General features: G+C 39.4%; 1 protein-coding gene across 1 annotated transcript in view; it reads right to left on the bottom strand.

Annotated features, from left to right (window-relative positions):
- LOC141271125 (uncharacterized) overlaps nucleotides 1-25,299 on the bottom strand; it is a 35,227-nt gene extending 9,928 nt beyond the window's left edge. Inside the window, exons 1-3 of the mRNA XM_073681226.1 lie at nucleotides 25,174-25,299; nucleotides 22,363-22,431; nucleotides 1,280-1,546 (exon numbers count right to left, since the gene is read on the bottom strand). Of these exons, the coding sequence (XP_073537327.1) occupies nucleotides 1,280-1,546; nucleotides 22,363-22,431; nucleotides 25,174-25,213 (376 nt within the window). The 5' untranslated portion in view covers nucleotides 25,214-25,299. The remainder of the gene's footprint in view (nucleotides 1-1,279; nucleotides 1,547-22,362; nucleotides 22,432-25,173) is intronic.
- Between the last annotated feature and the right edge of the window lie 415 nt (nucleotides 25,300-25,714).

The raw sequence follows: 25,714 nt of genomic DNA on the forward strand, positions 1-25,714 counted from the left end.
GTGCACATCTGCATCCAAGGCTCGGTCACCGATTCCGTCAGAGCTTCCAAACAAAATGGTGCAGCACGGTGCACTATTTGTCCAGTTTCTCAACGGACACTATGATAGAAGCCAATAGACCCCATCGGGCTATGTTCTCATTATAAGTGGTGAATTTTTTATGCATTTCTGCATCTATTAGTTAAATTAGGTTACTTGCATTTTTTTCGTGTGTTTTTTTTACATGTATTTTTATCTCCTTTTTTGGCACTGTAGTTTTTCTCTTTTTTTTGGAGTGTCATGTTTTAAATTTGGCATGCCAGATCCGGTATGTCACTCCCCACAAGGAGAAACGTTACCCCTTAGACCTCAGTCCAGAGCCTCTCACCTAGCCAAATCAGTTCTCATACTTTGCATTGACGAGGGCCAACAGCCCGAAACACCGTGTCTGCAAATTGGGATTCTGATTTGGCTTTTATCCTAAGTCATATTGCATGACTCGTTAAAGGGTTGATTGTGACTTGTAGGATTGCTGCTTCCAATAGGTGGCGCTATAGAGTTCAAGTCCTCTTTTTCTCTGAAGAGGCAATTTGCTTATGTTTTAAATAAAGTTTGGCTTTGACAAAACTTTATACAGACATGTGGATTATATGCATTTTTTATCTGTGGATTTTCTTCATCTAATGCAACTCTATGGGGAAAATCCACACATAAAACTCAGCATCCACAAGAGAAATTGACGTGTTGTGGATTTCAAACACAAATCACTGGTCAGTTAAGACGGCAGAAAATAAAAGGACAGTGGGCATGAGATTTCTATAAATCCCATCCACTTTTCTAAAATAGTAAGACGCTGATTTTTTTTTTACACATCATCAAAAACTCATTGTGGGAACTTCACCTGATGGGGGCTGTTAGTGTCTTCAATTTGACAGATTTGGCACCATTGTCATTTTTGTTGCTATACTTCTATGAAGGAAGAGAACAATGGAAATGGACAACCCAGATATGAACATCATTGAACTCTTGGTATCTACACTTTTACTGTATATGGATTTGGGTAGCATCATAAACTATGTCCATATTTTGGGCGTTAATGTTTAGCAAATTTAGTGAATTTCGGTGGTACAAAGCATGTCAACTTGAAATAAACATTCAGTGGCATAAGAAATAAATAGGACTGAGTCTTGTGAAGAGATTATTGGTAGTCTACAGCTACTGGAATCTAGAAGACTTCGATTGCATCCAGAATGTGACATATTCTTTACACACAAATAATAAAAGATATTGCATTATGTACCCATTCTTAGCGTCAGATTGTTACTTGACTTTTCACCAGTTGGACTTATTGCTGTGCAGTTGAAATAGAGTTCTGCTCCAGAAACAGGACTCATATTTATGATGAATTGTGCAGGTTCTGACTTATTTAGAACTTTCTTCTCTTCCATTCTGTCAGATAAGAAGAGTTGGTAACGAATGGGCAGAGGTCCAGATTCAGAGAAACAAGTTATATGCATTGTATTGTTGGCAAGAAGGCTGCACTTTATTATTGGTTTAGATAGAGAACCTGTAAGAAATAAGATAATAAAATAAATAAATGCATGGTTATATAAGGCAGAGACGAAAAATTATAAATCCATCAAATCCTTCTTAGCATAAAAAGACATTTAACCAACTGTTTACGATAGGATCCTACATTACTCAAATCACTAACAGAGATAATTCAAGAACATAAACTTTATATGTCATTTTGGGGAAGTAAATCTTTAAGGAAATGCCATGTCATACAAAAGTACATTGTTAGCCAATATTTAATAGTTTCATAGTTTTAAGGTTGAAAGAAGTCGCAAGTCTATTCAGAAAGAGGAAGGCAAAAACCCCATGAGGCAGATTCTACTTACCACATATCAGGGCAATAATTTGTATAATAATAATTCAAGACTCCACATACATCAGACTAGTTCCCTGGATCACAGAATCTAGTGACCATAACCTGTAATATTATATTTTTCAAGAAGGGTATCCAGGTTTTCCTTATACTTTACAACATTATGTGTCAAAGAGTTCTATAATCTCACTGCTCTTACAGTAAAGAAACTGTGTCTGAGATTGTGATTAAAGGGAAGGTGCCGCGATTTTTAATTTTATCTTAATAATTATTGATTATATAATCAATTATTTTTAATACAAAATTAAATGTAAAACTTTAATAGTTTTTTATTTATTCATTTTTACTTTAGCCACCGGGGCTGCCATTTTCATTTGGGGGGTGTAAGAGTCTAAGTATTACTCTTACACAACTCACGGGAGTACTGGGCATAAGAGACTGCGGTTGGACGGCGGCTGCATCTCTAGCCTCTTAGCTGTGACCTGGGCACGCTTCTTTCTTCTAGAAAAGTGAAGAATCTGGTCAGACGCAGGATATCTTCATAAGACATCAGTGTGACGAAACAGCTTTTAATCTTAATCAGCCAGATGTCTAGATTTGTTAAGCCAAGAGAAATGTACTATTGTGTTTGTGTTGACTTTAGAACTTCTGTGTGTTTCTTTGGTGGGTCAAGAAGAACAGACCAGTATTTGTATAACCTTGAATGTCGTCTTCTGGTTCTGAAACAATGATGTTTGTTACTATGCTAATTGCATAATATACTAAAGACAGCTATTTGTTTATTTACAAGAGCCCCCTGCTATACCAACTATGTAAATTGATTAAAAGCTCAAATAATGAGATCTGAGCCCCATAGAATAATACCCTCCCTAACCCTTGCTCTGTGGATGTGTACTTGAAAGGACACTTGTAACTACACTGTGTGCAGAATTATTAGGCAAATGAGTATTTTGATCACATGATACTTTTTATACATATTGTCCTACTCCAAGCTGCATAGGTAAATTAAGTAAATCTGGTGATGTGCATCTCTGTAATGAGGAGGGGTGTTGACTAATGACATCAACACCCTATATAAGGTGTGCTTAATTATTATGCAACTTCCTTTCCTTTGGCAAAATGGGTCAGAAGAGAGATTTGATGGGCTCTGAAAAGTCCAAAATTGTGAGATGTCTTACAGAGGGATGCAGCAGCCTTGAAATTTCCAAACTTTTGAAGCGTGATCACCGAACAATCAAGCGTTTCATGGCAAATAGCCAACAGGGTCGCAAGAAGCGTGTTGGCCAAAAAAGGCGCAAAATAACTGCCCATGAATTGAGGAAAATCAAGCGTGAAGCTGCCAAGATGCCATTCACCACCAGTTTTGCCATATTTCAGAGCTGCAACGTTACTGGAATTTCAAAAAGCACAAGGTGTACGCTACTCAGGGACAAGGCCAAAGTAAGGAAGTCTGAAAAACGACCACCTTTGAACAAGAAACATATGATAAAACATCAAGAATGGGCCAAGAAATATCTTAAGACTGATTTTTCAAAGGTTTTATGGATTGATGAAATGAGAGTGACTCTTGATGGGCCAGATGGATGGGCCAGAGGCTGGATCAGTAAAGGGCAGAGAGCTTCACTCCGACTCAGACGCCAGCAAGGTGGAGGTCGGGTACTGGTACTGGTCGAAGATGAACTTGTGGGACCTTTTCGGGTTGAGGATGGAGTGAAGCTCAACTCCCAGACCTACTGCCAGTTTCTGGAAGACAACTTCTTCAAGCAGTGGTACAGGAAGAAGTCGGTATCGTTCAAGAAAAACATGATTTTCATGCAGGACAATGCTCCATCACATGCATCCAACTACTCCACAGCGTGGCTGGCCAGTAAAGGTGTAAAAGAAGAAAAAATAATGACAAGGCCCTCTTGTTCACCTGATCTGAACCGCATAGAGAACCTGTGGTCCATCATAAAATGTGAAATCTACAGGGAGGGAAAACAGTACACCTCTCGGAACAGTGTCTGGGAGGCTGTGGTGGCTGCTGCACACAATGTTGATCGAAAACAGATCAAGCAACTGACAGAATCTATGGATGGAATTCTGTTGAGTGTCATCATAAAGAAAGGTGGCTATATTGATCACTAATTTTTGGGGGTTTTGTTTTTGCATGTCAGAAATGTTTATTTCTAAATTTTGTGCACTGATATTGGTTTACCTGGTGAAAATAAACAAGTGAGATGGGATTATATTTGGTTTTTATTAAGTTGCCTAATAATTCTGCACAGTAATAGTTACCAGCACAAACAGATATCCTCCTAAGATAGCCAAATCTAAAAAAAAAACACTCCAACTTCCAAAAATATTAAGCTTGGATGTTTATGAGTCTTTTGGGTTGATTGAGAACATAGTTGCTGATCAATAATAAAAATAATCTTCTAAAATACAACTTCCCTAATAATCCTGCACACAGTGTATTTAAGGGGCATATGCCTTTGTAGCAGCCAGAATTTAAATAGAGAATTGAAAGAGAGACTTTACAAGGAGAATAAAAGATCAGACACACTCTTCAGGAGAGTAGCTTGTAGCATGGCTCGATCCAGAGAGACACAGATTTGGATTCTACATGATTCCGGCCTAAGGGTATACGGCCTTGACTGGAAAGATACGGATCTGCTCCATTGACCATCAGAGAACCCATGGATACATTTGGGGAGACCAGGTTGAGACGGTGAAGTCACCTGGTACCATGGATATGTTGTTTGGGGTTGCCAGGTGGGACCCTCCGGTTGCCTGGAACCCATGGACACATTCGGAGAAGCCAGATTGGGACCAGCCAGTCATCTGGCCCCATAGAAACTCTCGGAGAGGCTAGGGTGGGACCCTCGGGTCTCCTGGTCTTGTACCTCGATGGACTGTCAGCTTCCTAAGATTGCCACTACCTCCTCTCGAAGGGGCCTGCCAAAAGCGGGGGGGCCACTGGTTGAGGTATTGGCCCTGGAAGTCCCAAAGTCGCAGTTGTTCTATTCCAGGCAGGCCAGCAGAAGGGTGAGGCTGTGAAAATTTGCACCATCTTGGGTATTTGCTGGGACTGTTCTGTTTATTGCCTGTTTTGTGGTTCAATAAAGTATTGCCATGCTGTTTTACCCTCATCCTGTGTTGTCTGAGTGGTATTATGCCCCCGGAAAACCCTGTGTCTTCACAATCAGGTTATCTTCATAAGACATTCTTGTAATTCTTGTTACAAATAAAAGCTTCTTGTTATCACCAAAGCTAAACAGGGAAGACAGAGGATAGGTAAAGAAATAATATATAGGTGACGAGTGTAAAGTATAAACATTTTATACTATATTCATCCAAAATACCAGCACAATATTCCATAAGAAAATTCATTCTTTATTATTTCATTTGCAGTGCAATAAAAACATGTGCAAAGTTAGTATGAAGAAAAGAAAACGCTTTAAGCTGATGCGTTTCTGACCATATGGTCCTTACTCAGAGTCCACTAAGAAAAGCATCAGCCTAATGCGTTTTCTGTTCTCTATATTAACGTTGCACATATTTTCAATGCACTGCAAATAAAGTAAATAATTCATTTTCTTTCAGAATATTGTGCTGGTGTTTTGGATCAATTGTCACGTGGGGAGGAAAGTGGCCATGTACAAGCTGTGGTGAGCTGATGCAACTTTTCTCTTTATACTATCTGATCAGGTTTCATCACCTCTTCAGTTGTACCATCACTAGATAGATAGATTAGGATACCCATGCATTTTGTTATAGAAAAGTGTGCACCTAATCAGTCATGGCTGAAATGCTCGATGCACATGTTAAAGCTGTGTATGTATGGATAATCCACTTTAAAAGTCCTCATACACATTAGACTCAAGTTGGCTGAACCTGCTGATATGACATTGATTTGGTTGACTATCCTGTTGTCTTTAATTGATTTTGACGTGTAATACATGGATTAAGCTGTTGGCTATTTCTAGTTTCATGCTAGTTTTTGATTAGGTGATTCTGAGTTTATTTGCATCCCTTATCATGCCTCTATCTTCACTATAGGATAAGAATTCAACAAGGATTTATAGGAACACATCATCTTCATCAAGTCAACTTTCTATTGAGTGAATTGTCTCAGCTCTATCAGAGGTTAGTATTTTTAATTGTTAATTACTAAAAATGTTGCAGGCCCATAGGACATTAATTATGCCATGTTTCTATTTACCTTTGAATCCGAAACTTGAGTTTACTGTCCACCGATAACGCCAAGTCTATTTCAGAGGTAGTTTTGCGAAGTGTTCTACGGTTTAGTACATAGTTGTGTTACCTAAGCCCAGGTGTATAACCTTCCATTTATGCATGTTAAACCTCTTGTAACTTTTTTTTGTTTTTCATGGATGCCAATTTAATAAAACTTAAATTAATAATTTTGCTTTTTTTATTTTGTTAAAGGAGCACTCCCATGAAAAGTTTATTTTCCATTAATGTGCATGTGTATGGTGTGTAGTGTGAGTGTATAAATATACTCACCTACCAGGATTCATTCCATTCTTCATTCTGGTCAACTTCTCAGTGACGTCACCACTCTGCAGACTGTCCGGATCATACTGCGATCTGCGAGATCCAGAAATCACTGTTACAATATAAACCTATGGAGCATCAGAACAAGACTCCATAGTCTTACGTTGTAAAAGAGACTTTTGGCTCACAGATAGAGCATAGAGTGAGCCTGCTACTCTGAATTGCGGTGATGCTACTGAGAAACCAAACAAAGAAAAAGGAAGCTAGTGCAGCTATGAGGTCAAATAGTAGTTTTTATTTAATTCATTATTAAAATCAATAAAATGATTAAAAAGGGGAAAATGACACAGAGACCCCACATATCCAAATCATACAAACTGTATTCTAGGTACGTGGTACAGGTAATATGTGTTCTGCCAGACCAAAAGAATGAAATCTAATGTTACAATAATATAATGAATTCCAGGATTAGAACATTAGCTCCGTGACACAAAGTATTTATATGATAATAATTTAGATTCTCAAGTGAGACAATGGATAATGTGTCAAAGGATACCTCCCATATATAGCTGTAAAAAAAATAAATAAAATGGGTCTGACAATAACCTGAAGATTAGATCAATACAATAGACAAGGAGTATATCCTGTATAGTACAGATTCCAAAAGCGCTGATTTGCATAGAAAACTGAATATCAATGAAGCAATATTAAGCATATAATCACATATCAACAATCTGACCAAAATATAAGCATCAAAGTTAGTACTGTAATCAGGGAATAAGCTCTAGGTACTGTATACTGCCTGTCCAGAAACCCTGGTACACATGACGTGACCAGCTGGCACTCTGTCTATACGGCTTGTGGAGTGTCAAGCAGATCAAGCAGGAATATCCTGCTCATTTGTCCGTGGACCGCCGGATCAAGCATTTGCTTTTGTACCAGGACAATTTCTTGAACCACACCGGTACAAGGTAGGCTTCAGTATTCTACCCAGGAACTTTTAGTGGGTACAAGGGAGACTTTAGTGTTCTACCACAGGGGCTGAAAGGAAGGTACAGGGACTGAACAGCCAAAGCCGAAGGCGACAACTCCGTTTCGCCTTCGGCTTCTTCCAAAAGGGGGCGACCCCTTTTGGAAGAAGCCGAAGTCGAAACGGCATAGTCGGGGTAAAGACTAAGCACTGCCGCTTACTTCCTGACACTGCCATTTTGTAAGTATGCTCTTTATATCAATAGTTATGCTGATAGTAACACAGTTATAACACCAACCAAAAAAGCCTGTAGATGGTAGTGGGTTGTATTTTCTAAGCACCTGTATTTTCTTAATGTTGATTTTAATTTGTATGAAATAAAAATATTTATTTTAATCAATATTGAATATCTTCCTGTTGAAACTAGTTTAATGGACACTAGTTTTTTGTTGCGGTAATATTTAATTGGGAAGTAATAATAACTGGACATTTGAGTGTATTAAATGTATGAGACCTGTCAGCTTTACACTGGCAGAAAGTCTGTTAGACCCTATTGGTGGCTGGGTCTAACAGGCCACCTTAGGTGGCAGACCCAGAGGTCATCATTTGACCTCAGACTGCCATGACAACCCTCAGCTACCCCGTGATCACGTTGCAGGGGTGCCAGAGGTATGAGAGAAGGCGCCCACTCCCTCTCACAATCTTCTAAATGCAACGTACGCTATTGATCGCAGCATCTAGAAGATAACATAGAGTTAACATCATCAAGACCTGAGACAATATAGGCCCAGATGATATTGCCGGTGCAGAGCTAGCATTCTGCACTGGAATACCGGAGTTTGGAGGTCTGTGGGGGTCCCGAGCTCTGCAACACCGCCGTCTCAGGGAACCCATGGGGATCCCAAACACAAACAATAAAAACCATCAGATACTGTTATGGCCACAAGGACAGCCATGGATGTGGTGAGTGGCAGAATGGACAGGAGCACCTTAAAGAATATACAGAAAGTGCAAATAAGGAATTTAAAAAAAGGCTTTAAAGCAGTGGTAGAAGTATGGAGAAGATGAGGACAGGCACTGGAGGAAAGGATGGTTGGAAAGGGCAAAAAGCCAGCAAGGTAAGACTTTCATTTCTTACCATAACTGAGGTTCTTGTTGTCCCTCCTGTCCTAAATCAGGTGTTCATTACTTACCAAGAATTTTACTCCAGTTCTTTGGATCTCGGTAACTGAGTGGTTGTAATTTGTTCCTTGTATGAGATGACAAAGAGAGAGTGGTGCCAAAAAATATTCTTACAACATGAAAAGAAGTAGATTAAGGTGTATACGGATAGTGAATGATCAGTCGTAGTCCAGCCAAGAGTATTGTACCGGAATGTGATTACTGATGTCAGCAGTTATGGAAAGGAATGTGCTAATTGAAGAATGGTTGTGATAATCTGAGTGGGAAATATCTAAAGTTAACATATGCATTGCAAATTGTTACAAAAGCCATGAATAAGACAGAACATGTAGTTAAGAAGAAAAAAAAATCCAGTCAGCAGCATAAAAATATATACACACCGCCCGGAATATGGCCGTCAGACGACCGCTGGAATCAATCAGTGGATGCTGATCTAATACAGCCTTTCAGTATTCCATTCTGACAGATTAGTGAAGGCTGCAGTGGTCATAGCGATTTCACGTGCCAGGAGAGATAGGACTGATCGCTGAAACGGCATCGGTCCAGGAGGTGAGTATGTGGGGTTTTATTTCTTTTATCTTGGGCACCTTAGCAGGTAAGTGGGGTTGTCCAGTAGTGGACAACCCCTTTAACTTTCTGACTTTTCAGCACTTGAAAGAGAAGAGGGAGTAAGAAGTTGTGTGGGAAAGGCTTGGTGCAAACAAACATTCATTGATAAACCGTTTTTCCAAAAGCATATAATATATTTATGAAGTCAATCAATTTTATTGGCTACATACCAGTGCTAAAACTCTTCAGTTTGGAATAGCTTGTTTCTAGTGTTGAGCGAGTATGTTCTATTAACCATTTCGGCGAGTATGCTCGGGCCGAGCTCCGAGTATTTACAGCTGCTCGGTGATATGGTTGAATCGCTCCCGTGTGCATGATTTGCAACTGTTTGACAGTTTTATTACATGTGAGGAATATGTAAGAAATAGACATTCCTCACGTGTAATAAAACTGTCAAACAGTTGCAAATCATGCACACGGGAGTGATTTAACCTTATCACCGAGCAGCTGTAACTACTCGGAGCTCGGCCCGAGCATACTCGGTCAGAACATACTCGCTCAACCCTACTTGTTTCCTTAAATACAACAGGATCAGGAAAAATAATTGAACAAACAAATGGACATTATTTTATCCAATCAATGTGAATTAGTTGTGCAATTTAAACCCAAGAAAAGCAAAAAAAAACAAAATGAGCATATACCCTGTAATATGTAAAAAAGTAAATTGTATTACTGCATGTAAATAACATAGACTACTTATTTATCACTATTTTGATAAAAAAGCGTAAAATCCATCGCACTTCGACAAGGTGTGCCCAATTGGGACAGTCCTATCCTATTTCTAGTATTAAATCCTTAACTTGTGTCAGCCGACTTCAATGTAGATAAAGGCAAAGTAAGCTACAGGCCAGATTGTTCAGACACCTGCCCATGGAAAGCTATATACAGCGAGAGAAATATGTATTGAACACGTCACCAATTTTCTAAGTAAATGTTTTTCTAAAGGTGCTATTGACATGAAATTCTCACCAAATGTCGGTCACAACACATCCAATCCACACAGGCAAAGAAATCAAACCATAGATGTCCATAAATTAAGATTAGATTGCTTTCTAATTACTGATAGATTTCAGCTGGTGTGATGACTTTCCATGGCTTTTTGTACCTCTCTTTCTTCATGTGTTCAATACTTTTTTCCCTGTATCATTTCTCATTATTACACATAACTTAATTTATCGATCACATCATGGTCGCGCTGATGGGCAGAGAAAATGACGCGGGTACATGTTGGCGCGTGTTAAATGCCGCTGTCGGAGATTCACAGCGGCATTTAATAAGTTAACAATTGCAGGTGGAGTTCCGTTCTATAGGCGATTGTTAGCGGCAGATCCTGGCTGTAATACACAGCCATCGCCTGCCAGTTATGGGGCGGGCTAGCTGCAGGAACCCGCTTCATACACCTGCTTCCGACGTGCGCCGTACATGAACTGCGGATGTCGTAAAGTGGTTAATACTACAGATAGGATAAAACCGTCCCGATTGGGTATACCTTGCTATGGTGGAACAACTTTTATGCTTTTTTGATCAAAATAGTGTTAACTAAGTACCATATGTTATTTGCATGTACTATTACTATTTACTTATTCACGTATTACAGGGTATGTGCTCATTTTGTTTTTGTTCTTGAGTTTTGTCTGTGAATTGGCCACAGTGTGAACATGCTTCTACACATTGCACATATACCAACTTATCCTCCAGCTCATCCAACTTTGGTATAGTTGTATAATCTAGTTTATAATTGCATCATCATGTGTGAGGAAGCTACTGCAAAATCATTGTGTTTCCATGTGCCTTCTCAAGTAAGAAAGATAAAGATCATTGGTGTTAATGAGACATCTACTACTAAAAAATGTATACTAGTAAAGCAGAAAATGACTATGCATTTTTATGCAAGGTTGTAGCATGACTTCGCATGAATTTGCACGTGTGCGAGAGTATTGTAATACCAGATAACATTATTTCAGGATGCAGCACGTTGTATAATAGTAATATACAGCACAGACCAAAAGTTTGGACACACCTTCTCATTTAAAGATTTTTCTGTATTTTCATGACTATGAAAATTGTACATTCACACTGAAGGCATCAAAACTATGAATTAACACATGTGGTATTATGTACTTAACAAAAAAGTGTGAAACAACTGAAAATATGTCTTATATTCTAGGTTCTTCAAAGTAGCCACCTTTTGCTTTGATGACTGCTTTGCACACTCTTGGCATTCTCTTGATGAGCTTCAAGTGATAGTCACTGGAAATGGGCTTTCAACAATCTTGAAGGAGTTCCCAGAGATGCTTGGCACTTGTTGGCCCTTTTGCCTTCGCTCTGCGGTCCAGCTCACCCCAAACCATCTCGATTGGGTTCAAGTCTGGTGACTGTGGAGGCCAGGTCATCTGGCGTAGCACCCCATCACTCTCCTTCTTGGTCAAATAGCCCTTACACAGCCTGCAGGTGTGTTTGGGGTCATTGTCCTGTTGAAAAATAAATGATGGTCCAACTAAATGCAAACCGGATGGAATAGCATGCCACTTCAAGATGCTGTGGTAGCCATGCTGGTTCAGTATGCCTTCAATTTTGAATAAATCCCCAACAGTGTCACCAGCAAAGTACCCCCACACCATCACACCTCCTCCTCCATGCTTCACGGTGGGAACCAGGCATGTAGAGTCCATCTGTTCACCTTTTCTGCATCGCACAAAGACACGGTGGTTGGAACCAAAGATCTCAAATTTGGACTCATCAGACCAAAGCACAGATTTCCACTGGTCTAATGTCCATTCCTTGTGTTCTTTAGCCCAAACAAGTCTCTTCTGCTTGTTGCCTGTCCTTAGCAGTGGTTTCCTAGCAGCTATTTTACCATGAAGGCCTGCAGCACAAAGTCTCCTCTTAACAGTTGTTGAAGAGATGTGTCTGCTGCTAGAACTCTGTGTGGCATTGACCTGGTCTCTAATCTGAGCTGCTGTTAACCTGCGATTTCTGAGGCTGGTGACTCGGATAAACTTATCCTCAGAAGCAGAGGTGACTCTTGGTCTTTCTTTCCTGGGGCGGACCTCATGTGAGCCAGTTTCTTTGTAGCGCTTGATGGTTTTTGCAACTGCACTTGGGGACACTTTCAAAGTTTTTCTAATTTTTCGCACTGACTGACCTTCATTTCTTAAAGTAATGATGGCCACTCATTTTTCTTTACTTAGCTGCTTTTTTCTTGCCATAATACAAATTCTCCGTCTATTCAGTAGGACTATCAGCTGTGTATCCACCTGACTTCTGCACAACACAACCGATGGTCCCAACCCCATTTATAAGGCATGAAATCCCACTTATTAAACCTGATAGGGCACACCTGTGAAGTGAAAGCCATTTCCGGTGAATACCTCTTGAAGCTCATCAAGAGAATGCCAAGAGTGTGCAAAGAAGTCATCAAAGCAAAAGGTGGCTACTTTGAAGAACCTAGAATATAAGACATATTTTCAGTTGTTTCACACTTTTTTGTTAAGTATATAATTCCACATGTGGTAATTCATAGCTTTGATGCCTTCAGTGTGAATGTACAGGTTTCAAAGTCATGAAAATACAGAAAAATCTTTAAATGAGAAGGTGTGTCCAAACTTTTGGTCTGTACTGTAGGTTTAAACAACATAATGGGGTTGTTCAGACACCTAATTTTTTAAAAAAGCATTTTCAGTTACTTTTTCTTTTTTTTCTTTTTAATAGCTAGGATTCTAAATGACACGTACAGGACATACTGCACTCCTACATTTTTGCTGTTAAATATCCTCCCTATCTCTAATCCCTTGCAGACATTAGTGAAAAATGTTGTGCTGTTTCATAAATCCTGCTTTGGCACAATACACACAATATAAATGAATCTGCTACTCAGTTTAAGTTCTCATTTGTGGCTCTTGACAATTAGGATCCACCTTACAACTTCCAAATTTCCAATTTAAAATAATCTGCTCTTTCTTGATGGATAGGAGACCTTGGTTTCTAGATGTAACTTACAGTATATAGTCTGAAGTGAGAGGAGGCTTAGGTACCCAGCTCACTTGTGTATCTTTATCCATTACCAGTTCATAGCTCTAAATAACACCTCAATTTTGCCACAATAAATTGAACTTTTAATGAGATCCGCCTTCTCAATCTGGGACTCCATGAAATTCTCCATTGGGCTACTGTCGGTTCCTCTCATTTACCTTTAATGATTTTACTGCATGATTGGTTTTTCCTGCAATGCATCACACATCTACCGTCCTTCTCATTGTGAAACACGCTTCCATTACTCTCACTAGCAGGTGTATAGTCTATCAAGACTCTGCGACAAACATAATTTACCACCTTCAGAACAATTTGGAACTCTCTAACTTTGGCATTGTGTTTTTAGATTAAGAATGATTCCACCTTCACTAAGGGTAGGCAATTTTGACACATTTGGTTCATTTAATTAAATACATGTGCACTGCCCTTGAACAAATGGACATCCACTCATGACTAAGTGGGAAAGAGATCCTGGCCTGTAACATGAGATGGCCTGTTGGGTCTCTCCTTGGTTCATCATATCACAGTGCTCTATTAATATCGAAACAATGGAAGTAGTATATAAAGTATTAAGTGGAATTTCATCCCTCGAAATATGCATGAAGTTCAGATATACTGTACCCCTACAAACTGCTTCCTCATACCCAGGGATGTCAGGCAACATGATAAGCATATGGTTGACATGTCATAGTAATAGGATTTGGGCTCTGTGTTAAATCTTATGAGCTCTCTTTTGAATGTGCCGGTCGCATGGGATTCCTGATCTTACACTTAAGACCCTCAAACCTAACCTGGACCACTTCAAACCGTTCACTCACAGAATACTGGCAGTAAATTATAAGGGTTGGCCACTTTTTCTTGATAGTGCAGCTTTCCTCATAAACTAATCAGCACTTCTGTCCATACAATGGCTGCTGTTGGAGGGTCATGCGATCAGTCCAGTCCATCAGCCTCCTCCAATAGTAAAACCCCTCACATGGGAAATATGCTTTTCTATAGTAGAAGGATGATGGATTGGTCTGGTTACATACTCTTCCACTAGCAGCCATTATATCGACAATAGAAAGTGACCATCCCCTTTAAACCATAGCATAAGTTGGAAATCATCCACTAAATGATGTTAAAATTTGAATAAAAATTGTGCTATGCCCTCCCCAATTAGGATTAATATCTCAAACACCTCCCTAAAACATTGTTTAGCTTTCCAATATTTTCTAGCGGTCCATTCCTGGGATGGTCCCAAAACCTGATGCTTTCCCCACCTCACCCATTTTGTTTTTTTACATTTATTGTATGTCATCTTCCACTTATAGCATCCCTTTCTCATCTGTTTTTAAAGTTTCCGTCAAGCTATCCTGATTGAGTTTAATATGTCCTAGTCTTCTTCACTCCACAGAGACCTTGATATATTTTTTACCATTTAAATTTTGGGTCAAGTTACCCCAGTATCCCAGTATACGTCAATTCTAAGAGGCCACTGGTAATGTCAGAACATATATTTCGCTATTAATATCTAAGTACATTTGACAACTTTCCGTAATGAGATATTGTATAGCTCAACTTTGATTTTATAAAACTTTTGAAAGAATATGCTATAGAATAACAAAACAATATATACATTACTGATCCTTCATGGCTCCCATATTGATTCTTCCTTGGTATATCGTCAGGTTTTTTTTTCGGATGCAGTGATGCTGCATTGACATTACATGTGACTGCTGCAGCCAATCACTGGCTGTAGCTGTGGATCCACCTCTGAAATCACTGCTGAAGCCATGTCAACACATCATCACTGAAGTAGGAAAAACAGACTGCCCAGTGACTAGAAAAATGTGAGAGTACATGAGCAGCAGATTGGTAAGGTTGTAAGGGACGAGACTGGCCGATGATTACTCCTGCGTCCCTAGACACCCTATATAGGTGTCCCTGGGTCTGTGCACATGTGTTTGCTTGAACTGCTGTCATACTCAGACTACGTGCTGCCGTAACTTGGAGCAAGTTGAGACCCTTTGTTGTAATAAAGAACGAGCCAGACGTTAGTAATAAAATGAACACTTATTTACTTGGTCTTGAAACTAAGTACAATAGGTAGTAGGTAAAACACTTGAACGCTTCATCTGCATTACATGACAGACGCACAAACATTTCGGAAGCAGATGGCGGCACATCACTTGATGTGAGAAACATTGCTGAAGTACAACAGGTTAAGCTGAGGACCTCCATCTTCCCACTACATGGCCACATGGGACAATGTGTTTCGCTGTGACCACTACACTCCGCACTAAATTCTGTGGACTCTATAGGGGAACTCTCCAGCTGCAATGCCTTATGGTTGTGTCACAGCCTGGCTGATCCCGTATTCCTTGACTAAGACCTCCAAGTCTGAGTGACACTAAGATTTGTGCTTAAAAGTATCTTTCTGTAGATGCCCCAACTTGCCTGCTATGAGGAGAAACTGCCGTCTCTGTTGCTTGATAATGAAAGATCTTACTACCTTCTTTTGAGCCTGCTCTTCTCTGCAAATTCCCAAAATGGCTGACAATATGGCTGTAGCTGAATAAGACTAACTGTTAGACAGGAACTAAGATCCCACTAAGCAATGGGACCTAAGCTCCCATTGCCTACTTACTCCTCTCCAAACCATGGGCTGGCCTTACAGTTAACCCTGTCCACCCCTGTACACAGGAAAACTGTAGCCTACATGAGTATGAAAACATATAAAACAACAGGTCATATTAAATATACATATATATTAAGGAGCCTTCAGAGAGGGTGTTCAGACATTTTCTCTACCTTTTAAAAAGTGAATATAAATTAGTTTATTTTATTCAAGGGTGTTTTTTTATATGTTTTTTAAAGTGGGTGTAGTAAAAAATAGTTTGTTTTGTTTGCGTGAATTTAACCACACTTCAGCATCTCAATTTGTACTTAAAGGGTTTTTTCCCACAATTGAAAGATTTCCCCATCTATATGATAGGAGACATCTTACTAATTCATGGTGATCCGACAGCAAGAACGGAACTTTGTGAAGCCCCTTTTAAATGGAACAGAAGTTGAATGTGTGCACCTCCAATCTATTGTCTATGGGACTGCTGAAGAAAGCCAAGTATAGTGCTTGTCTATTTATGGCTTTCACATACTTGCTTAATCTATGCTCCATTAAAAAGGACTCTGCAGAGCCCTGTCCTTGGATCACTGGGGGTCCTAGTGAACAGATTCCCAGTGATCAGTATATTATAAATTTCAAATGGGAGAAAACAGATTAAATGACCTGTAATTAGAAACTCCTGACATGTGCTCTTATGTTTAGTAGTAACTATACCTTTAGTTTTTCTATTCTTTTTTCATATATCATCAGTTTAAGACAGGAATATAAAACTTAAACACACAGAGAGCCAAAATGTAAAACTTGGACAAAGTCGCGGGCCAGCCAGCATATAGTATAATGGGCCCCACATAGTCCTCCATACAGTTATAATGGGCCTCACCAATATTAGTCAATGAGGAAATGCAGACTTGAGTATTTTTTCTTAGCTGTATTCTGTGTGAGTAAAAAATCGCAGCATACTGCGATTTCACTCCAAAATCTGATGGGTGCGAGAAAAATATCAGAAGCAATACGGACCATCAGTATGGAATCTGATTTTTACGGATACATTACAATTCTGTAAGATGGGAAACTGTAAATGGTCCTGTAAAAGATTAATAGCTGCTGAGTAAATAAACGGATTGTATACAGACTGCACACCTGGATGAGAATGGGACTGATTTTTTTATACGCTCTTATGACCCTAGCCTAAGTGAGATATATCTTACTAGAGAATAATGCCTTTTACCCCACTCACCAGTCACTTTTTGAACCCTGAGGGGATCATTTACTTGCAAAAATTGTCCGTATAACAGGACAGACTTTTTTTTTGCATTTTGCCAGGATCTCTATTGAACATAGTGCAACGCTCTGCAGGACATTTGCCAGGATCTCTATTGAGCAAAGTGCAACGCTCTGCAGGACAGTTCATTTGGAGCGAACAAAAGGATCATCATATGGATATACCCATAGGAATTTTCATATGACACAGATCAATAGTGCCAAAAGATAGCAAAAAGGTAGGAAACACCGTTTTTTGGAACCTTTACCTATATATCCAATTGGTTTATATTCATATGAAATACCAATATTATTTCTATATTTTAGTTTTGGATTTACTTTTTAGCGACTTATTACGTTACTGGTTTTACTTGTGTGCAGTTAGGCAAAGGTGCCCTCAAGTTTGCAGCTAGGAAGTTAACTAACACAACGCTAGTGCAAAACCTTTTTTCGATAAAAGTGTATGGTTTTATTGTATTTTCGTGACTGTATTAATATGTGAATCTGCATATAGTTTCATGGACACTAATGCATGTGGATAATGTAATGTATTGTGATAAATATATAATGTTATTCATGTATAGTGTATACAGTGCTGGCCAAAAGTATTGGCACCCCTGCAATTCTGTCAGATAATACTCAGTTTCTTCCTGAAAATGATTGCAATCACAAATTCTTTGGTCTTATTATCTTCATTTAATTTGCTTGCAAGGAAAAAGCACAAAAGAGAATGAAGCAAAAATCAAATCATTGATCATTTCTCACAAAACTCCAAAAATGGGCCAGACAAAAGTATTGGCACCCTCAGCCTAATACTTGGTTGCACAACCTTTAACCAAAATAACTGCGAACAACCGCTTCCGGTAATGATCAATGAGTTTCTTACAATGCTCTGCTGGAATTGTAGACCATTCTTCTTTGGCAAACTGCTCCAGGTCCCTGATATTTGAAGGGTGCCTTCTCCAAACTGCCATTTTGAGATCTCTCCACAGGTGTTCTATGGGATTCAGGTCTGGACTCATTGCTGGCCACCTTAGAAGTCTCCAGTGCTTTCTCTCAAACCATTTTATAGTGCTTTTGGAAGTGTGTTTTGGGTCATTGTCCTGCTGGAAGACCCATGACTTCTGAGGGAGACCCAGCTTTCTCACACTGGGCCCTACATTATGCTGCAAAATTTGTTGGTAGTCTTCAGACTTCATAATGCCATGCACACGGTCAAGCAGTCCAGTGCCAGAGGCAGCAAAGCAACCCCAAAACATCAGGGAACCTCCGCCATGTTTGACTGTAGGGACCGTGTTCTTTTCTTTGAATGCCTCTTTTTTTTCCTGTACACTCTATGTTGATGCTTTTTCCCAAAAAGCTCTACTTTTGTCTCATCTGACCAGAGAACATTCTTCCAAAACCAGCTTTCTCAGGTAAGTTTTGGCAAACTCCAGCCTGGCTTTTTTATGTCTCGGGGTAAGAAGTGGGGTCTTCCTGGGTATCCTACCATACAGTCCCTTTTCATTCAGACGCCGACGGATAGTACGGGTTGACACTGTTGTACCCTCAGACTGCAGGGCAGCTTGAACTTGTTTGGATGTTAGTCGAGGTTCTTTATCCACCATCCGCACAATCTTGCGTTGAAATCTCTCGTCAATTTTTCTTTTCCGTCCACATCTAGGGAGGTTAGCCACAGTGCCATGGGCTTTAAACTTCTTGATGACACTGCGCACGGAAGACACAGGAACATTCAGGTCTTTGGAGATGGACTTGTAGCCTTGAGATTGCTCATGCTTCCTTGCAATTTGGTTTCTCAAGTTCTCAGACAGTTCTTTGGTCTTCTTTCTTTTCTCCATGCTCAATGTGGTACACACAAGGACACAGGACAGAGGTTGAGTCAACTTTAATCCATGTTAAGTGGCTGCAAGTGTGATTTAGTTATTGCCAACACCTGTTAGGTGCCACAGGTAAGTTACATTTGCTGTTAATTACACAAATTAGAGAAGCATCACATGATTTTTCAAACAGTGCCAATACTTTTGTCCACCCCCTTTTATAGGTTTGGTGTGGAATTATATCCAATTTGGCTTTAGGACAATTCTTTTTGTGTTTTTTCATTGAAGACAAATGAAATGAAGAGAATAATACCAAAGAATTTGAGATTGCAATCATTTTCTGGAAGAAACTGAGTATTATCTGACAGAATTGCAGGGGTGCCAATACTTTTGGCCAGCACTGTAGGGAAAGAATATGATATAGTTTAGTTTTAGTTAGTGATAGATAGGAACATTAGTGCAGATAAGCAGTGGTGGGCTTATTAGTGTATAAGATATAAAGCATAGCATAGGACTTAGGGATTAAGTTAGAAAGAGGGAAGATTTAGTTGGGGGCATTTTAGATATAGAAGGTTTAGTGATTGCAGTAGGGTAGCAACGGGGAAGTTTTCCCCAGCAACTGAAGAGTTCGTGATTGGTCCAGTCAAAAGGGGGAGGAGTTTGGGCCAGAGAAGAGCAATGATTTGTCTTTTTCCAGTCAGTCAGAGATGTAGTTGTTGGTTGAAACGTTGAAGTATGTGCAGGAGGGAAAACTGACAGGAGTGGAGAAGTTCAGGGCCAGTGGGCTGAAGGTCGACAGTGATATAACAAGAGGCTGAGAAGCAGCACTATGGAAAAATGAGCGGTAAACTGCAAGGAAACTTCCCTAAACGAGCGGGGTCTGCGGCCCGGAGAAGGCGTGTGCTTGATTGTTTGCCTGCAGCTGAGGTCGGAGTCCCGGAGCAGATGGGACCCTCAAGGGAAAACGTAAGTGTTATCTACTACACACAGCCCACACAAAGAAGAGGACTTTACTTTATCTTTTATTTGTGGGGAGCCAGGGTGTGGGAGAAGAACAGCAACCCCTCACCATGACTGCCACCCTGCGCCCCTCACAGTGGCACCACTCCAGCACTAATAAAATAAAATAAAAGCTGGAGTCGTGGGGTTGTCCCACAAACAAAGTACATTTTAATCAATAGATCTTGGAATAATAATAATTTCCACAATTGGATGTGATTAAATAAAATGTTCCTGTGCTGAGATAATCTTATAAATGTGCCCCTGCTGTGTACTGTGTAATGTCTGTGTCTGACCGTGCTGGAAAATGGTCTGATCACACCACATCTCCTGGGCAGGGGAGGACGCAAAAGACAGGATACAGACAGGATCGCAGGGGATCACCGCTGATTCTTTGAGGCAAAACATTTTTTAAAAACAGGCAGGGAAATATTTTGTCTCATAAAAAGAATTAGCTGTGATCCCATGCTGTAGTGTCTGTATACTCTCTTATGCTTCCCCCCCTGCCCAGGAGCTGTGGTATGATCAAACCATGTCCCTATACAGTCAAACACAGCCATTATACAGTACACAGCAAGGGAACATTTAGAAGATTATATAAGCATATTGTTTAAACACATCCTTCACTGACCTGCCTCCTATTTTACCTAGCCTCGCACTACTAGATGCATTATGTAAAATAGGGGGCTGGTCAGTGAAGGCACAGTGAGCTGTCATAAGAGCATACAGATGAATATGTAAGCAGAGCACCAGATAGAGCACCCCCCATAGGCTGCCCCGGAGCACGAGCATATCATTATCACCAAACTGAGAGTAGAGATTACACAAGAACCACAGGACGGATTTAATCAACCAAGATATCATTTTAATCAGTGCAATGTCGCCCACCTGACAGTGTATGTAGTTTACTGAGCACAATCCTGCTGACAGGTGTGCTTTAAAAATATAAAAAACACAAAAGTTCAGATCACCTCCCTTTTGCCTCATTCAAAATAAAACAATTAAAAAATCAAACACACACATATTTGGTATCTTTGCATTCAGAAATGTCCGAGCTATCAAAATATAAAGTAAATTAATCTGATTGGTAAATGGCATAACGAAAAAAAAAAATTGAAAAACCAGAACTAAATTTTTTTGGTCGCCACAACATTGCAATAAAATGCAATCAGAGGTAATCAAAACATTGTATCTATCCCAAAATGGTATCAGTAAAAACATCAGCTTTGGGTGCAAAAAATAAGCCCTCACCCAGTCCTAGACCACAAAAAATGGAGAGGCTGCGACAGAAAATGGCGACAAATGCAAAAAACTTTTTTTAAACATTCCAATCTGCAAGGAAAAATGAAGCAGCATGTGCATGAGATGTCAGAATTCTCATTCACTTTCATGAGACTGTAAAATGTATTTTTTCGCAGCAAAAAACTCTGAAAAAAAGTGTCAAAAAGGCAACGTGTGAACAATCACTTAGTAACTTACAGCATAGAACTAGGATATGGTATCATGTATATGAATATAATATTTGTATAATGATACAATGCATATGCAGTCAGGTTACTCTGCAATTGCAAGGTCAATCATTATCATATCACTGCATATTTACAAATAATCATGACATTATTTCATAATTTTCCAGGGCTGTATGTCCTGATTTACTATTTACAAATCAAACAGATACGTTAAATGTTATACCCACTATATAATAAGTCTTTCATGATGTTCCTCCTTTCTTCTGCCATTTTTAAACCTTTGTCTTTGCATTTTATGCATTTTTTAGATTGTAAACCATTATACCCGGATAGGCGAACATACCATTGATGCAACCTGTGTGGCTGCAATGGGGGTCAAGAAGTTAGGGGTCCACTATGAGCTATTGGACTGCAAAGGGCCCATATATTGTTCTTGCACAAGGGCCCTTTTCTGTCTGTCTGTCTGATATCCACTTTTTTAATTAATTTTTTAAAACTGACTGAATTGTCAATTTGAAGGTAATTAAATAATTATTGTTCTAATAGACACATTTTTTTAGTGGCCTTCTTTTGTTGGTTTATTAAATGTGGAATTAATGCTGGCAAAAGATGGCTATAGATATGGAAGGAGAGAAACCAAGACAGTCCACAGCTAGTCAATGCCTTGGCAGTGTAAGAGTGGAGCTTGGAGGATACCAACTGGTAACAATGATTTATTTCTGAGCCAAATCTTCACCCACTATTGATCTGTGTTGTATACTACAAAATAAGAACATTTAAAGATACTCTGAACCTGGCTGGACTTTTTATATGGAAAAGGTGATAACCATAATATCTACCATTAATAATAAGGATTTGGATGCACATGTTGATAGAAAATAGGTCTGATCCCACTGTTACTCAATAGAGAAGAAGGAGCTGTATTCTGAAATTGTAGGTAGGATTATGGCTTAACCTGTCACCTTCCACTATCTATAAGACATTACCATTTCATTTCTGATTCATTATTATATTTTCTTTAATGTGCCAGATATGGCACTAAGTCTTACCTGTATCTGTTACATGGCTTTTAACATGTTCTGTGTTGTTGGGGTTTGCAGATGTTACTTCAGTTACAGCTGTAAGCAAAAAGAAATAGATTTAAGCTTTGGTTTCTGCACCAGGCAAAAGTTGGGGAGATGCCATGGGCCACTGAACTAGGCAGAGGTCCCATGGCATCTCAGTTAACATGCTCTATACTTTTCAAGCTGAGTGTAGAGTTAACAATCCACATTCACATGGAGCCAGACCGGGATAGTAGGAGTAAGGCATCACACAACATATTAGCTATCAATCCACTACTCACCCTTCCTGGTGGGCTCCTGAGACCCATGGAAGAAGATGCCATGGATTTCTATCCTAATATTCTGAGGCATAATCCATGGAAAAATATCTCATTAGCCCATCTGTGCACTGGTACCCATTTTACGAGAACCATCAGGCCAGTATTAAAAGGGTTGTCCACTAATGGCCCATCCCTGCTTAATCAATAAAATACCCCAATTAAAATTAAAATAAAACCAATGGACCTTCACCTCTCACAGTGGCGCTGTTCTGGCGATGCCGGCACCTCTATTCCCAGAGGGTGATGTGAATCACGTGCCTGCTATAGCCTATGAGTGGCCCCTTGTCCACTGCAGCCTTTACTGTTTTGTCAGAGTGGATGGCCACCCTGGTGGAATATTGATGACTTGCAGCCAAAAAGCTGATTGGCTGTAGCGGGCACGTGACACAACAATGTTATGTCACCCTCCGTTAATAGCAGCACCAACATCCCTGGAACAACACTGCTGTGGGAGATGAATAATCACTGTTTTTATTTTAATTGAGGTCCTGAATTGATTTAGCCAGTGTTGTACAGTAGTGGACAAGCCCTTTAAGCCATCACATCATCAGCAGGGTAGTATTCACTTTATGCATCACTTTATGCAAAACACTATTACCTGACAGCACAGAGAACGTTACTGTCAACTGAAGATTACAAGAGATATTTTATCTTGAGTAGAACCCATAATTTATAACTTGCCTGCAATTACCCCCATGTTCAGCTGCATATTGTATATGTCATGGGGCATTTATACTGCAAGAAAATCATGAACAAACGTTGTTAAAAACGATTATGTCGCTGTATAAAGAGGCTGGAAATCACCCTATGAACGAGCAACATACTCGTTAATCTGGTGAAATGATCTTTTATGCAGGATAAAAAATCACCATTCTTGGCGGTGCATCATTCTGTGTAAACTACCTATAGATCGCTCAGTGTACATTGTTTACTTTGGTCTGCCTGTGTAAACAGGCACTGAAACATAGCCTGATTGGTAAGAGTTTACCGATCGGCGGTCATATCGTGCCCCTGGTTGGTCTGTGTAAATGGACCTTTAGATTCTCTTCTCTGCATGATCATTCCTAAGCATTAAGAAAATACATAAATATAAAGAAAGATAGAGAAATCTACCAGCAACTTTTCCACAGACGAGCTTTAAGGCCCATTTACACTGGCTGATAATCTGTCAAATCCAAAGGATAACGACCCATCGTTCACAGTAATTGTGTAATGTGAATGGGTTATGTGACCGAACAATGTGTCCAAAAACGTTTGTTCATCATTCAGGAAATTGTTTAGGTAAATGAAAAAATTATTTTTCAATTTTCGAAAATTGTTTAACGTAAGTGGAGATTATCGCTCGTTCAGTGATTTGACCGGCAAAAAGTAGTAGTGGAAAGTCAAATCCCAAATAGCTCTGGCTTTCAGTGATTGGTTGACCGTTTTCCGAGGCAATGGTTCCGTTGCAGTTGGAGCATAGCAAAGAGTACATTTTTACAGATGGAATGAGTACATCTATTCGTAATTAGCAAAAAATGTGCTTCATTAGTTTGATTAAATATTCTTCAACGGAAATATTTGTACAATACTTTATGAATTTATGCATTCCAAATGAATAGCATGACTTATGGGGTTTTAACATTGAACATACCTGCACCTCAGATCATCTGTGTGAGCACAGTGCATAATGTTTGACGTTACAATATAACGATCTCTATTCAACCATTTCATTCACAATTCTCATCCTGTATAAACACTTGTCTGACATCGTTTGTCAGTCGTGAGTTACAATCGCATTGTTCATCATTTAACCAATCTGCTCATAGAAATGTACCCCCATTAGGCGAGGGCAACACGTTCAAAGAACTTTCAGTTATAACTACAATAGTTGCACTAAGCGTCATGCAACTCAATGGAGGTGCTTTAGTATTCCTGTGCAATACTTACTGCAAACATAGTCTAAAATCATCTGAAAATTATCACACTGGCTCCTGCTGGAAAACAAATTTGGCGTATTTTTACATGCATTTCTCTACCTGTATATCACATTTTGGTTGGCTTACTTTGTGCCACTTATCTGCCCCTACATTTTTATACAATTTGGCTTATGTTGCATTTTTTAAGCCGTGCGCTGTTGTCAAACAGGAGCAAACATCACATAAATAGGACTAAAACTTGATGCAACATTTTACATTTAGGCACAAATCTCCCCAATTCTTCTGAATAAGACACCTCCACCCATTCTTGACTTCTTCACTAGTACAAAATGAAAATTCTTATTTATCAGTGATTCTCCAGTAAGTAAGGAAACTTTCCAATGTACAATATTCCCCAACTCTAGAACGGCCAGCTGTCTAGTCGCTGGATGGCCTGATAGTTTTGTGAATATCATATTGAGTACAGCAAAAATGAAAAATGCAGAAGGTATAACATTATAGAGACAGGGAACAAAGACAATTATTGCAGCAAAGAAAATAAATGCAAGATGGCTTACTGATGGCATATGCTGTCAGCAATAACAAATGCGCCCTCATGGCTCCGGCGTGTGGAAGATGTGGCGATCTCTGTGCTCTGTGTGAGATCAGGCGTTCTGACAGCAGCACCTCAACTAATGACCTCACCCAAATGCAGTTTCCCCATGTGTTGTGAAAAGATAAGATACAATATCGCCATCATCTGTAGTGTGCACTGGTTTCTCTGCGTAAACCAAAAAGAAAACAAGTGCAAAAGAAACACAGAACCTGTCAATTTTATTTTAATGCTCAACCTCCTAATAGATATCACCAACTATACGTTATTCCATTCACTGGAAAGCTAAGGGGCAAACAAAATCATTGACATTACAGCAGGCTATATTTTTCATATCATTAAAAAAAAGTCCCAGAAGAATGAAGACTTGTAAGGAAATGCAACAAAAAATGTTTAAAGGGAACCTGTCATGTAAAATAAATTGATTAACATGCAGATATGGGGTTAATCTGTAGATTAACCGCTTAAGGACCCTGGGATTTTCCGTTTTTGCATTTTCGTTTTTT

Source organism: Phyllobates terribilis, unplaced genomic scaffold, assembly GCF_046119375.1.
Source record: "Phyllobates terribilis strain yellow unplaced genomic scaffold, ASM4611937v1 Scaffold_5__5_contigs__length_657084704, whole genome shotgun sequence".
NCBI classification, from domain to species: domain Eukaryota; kingdom Metazoa; phylum Chordata; class Amphibia; order Anura; family Dendrobatidae; genus Phyllobates; species Phyllobates terribilis.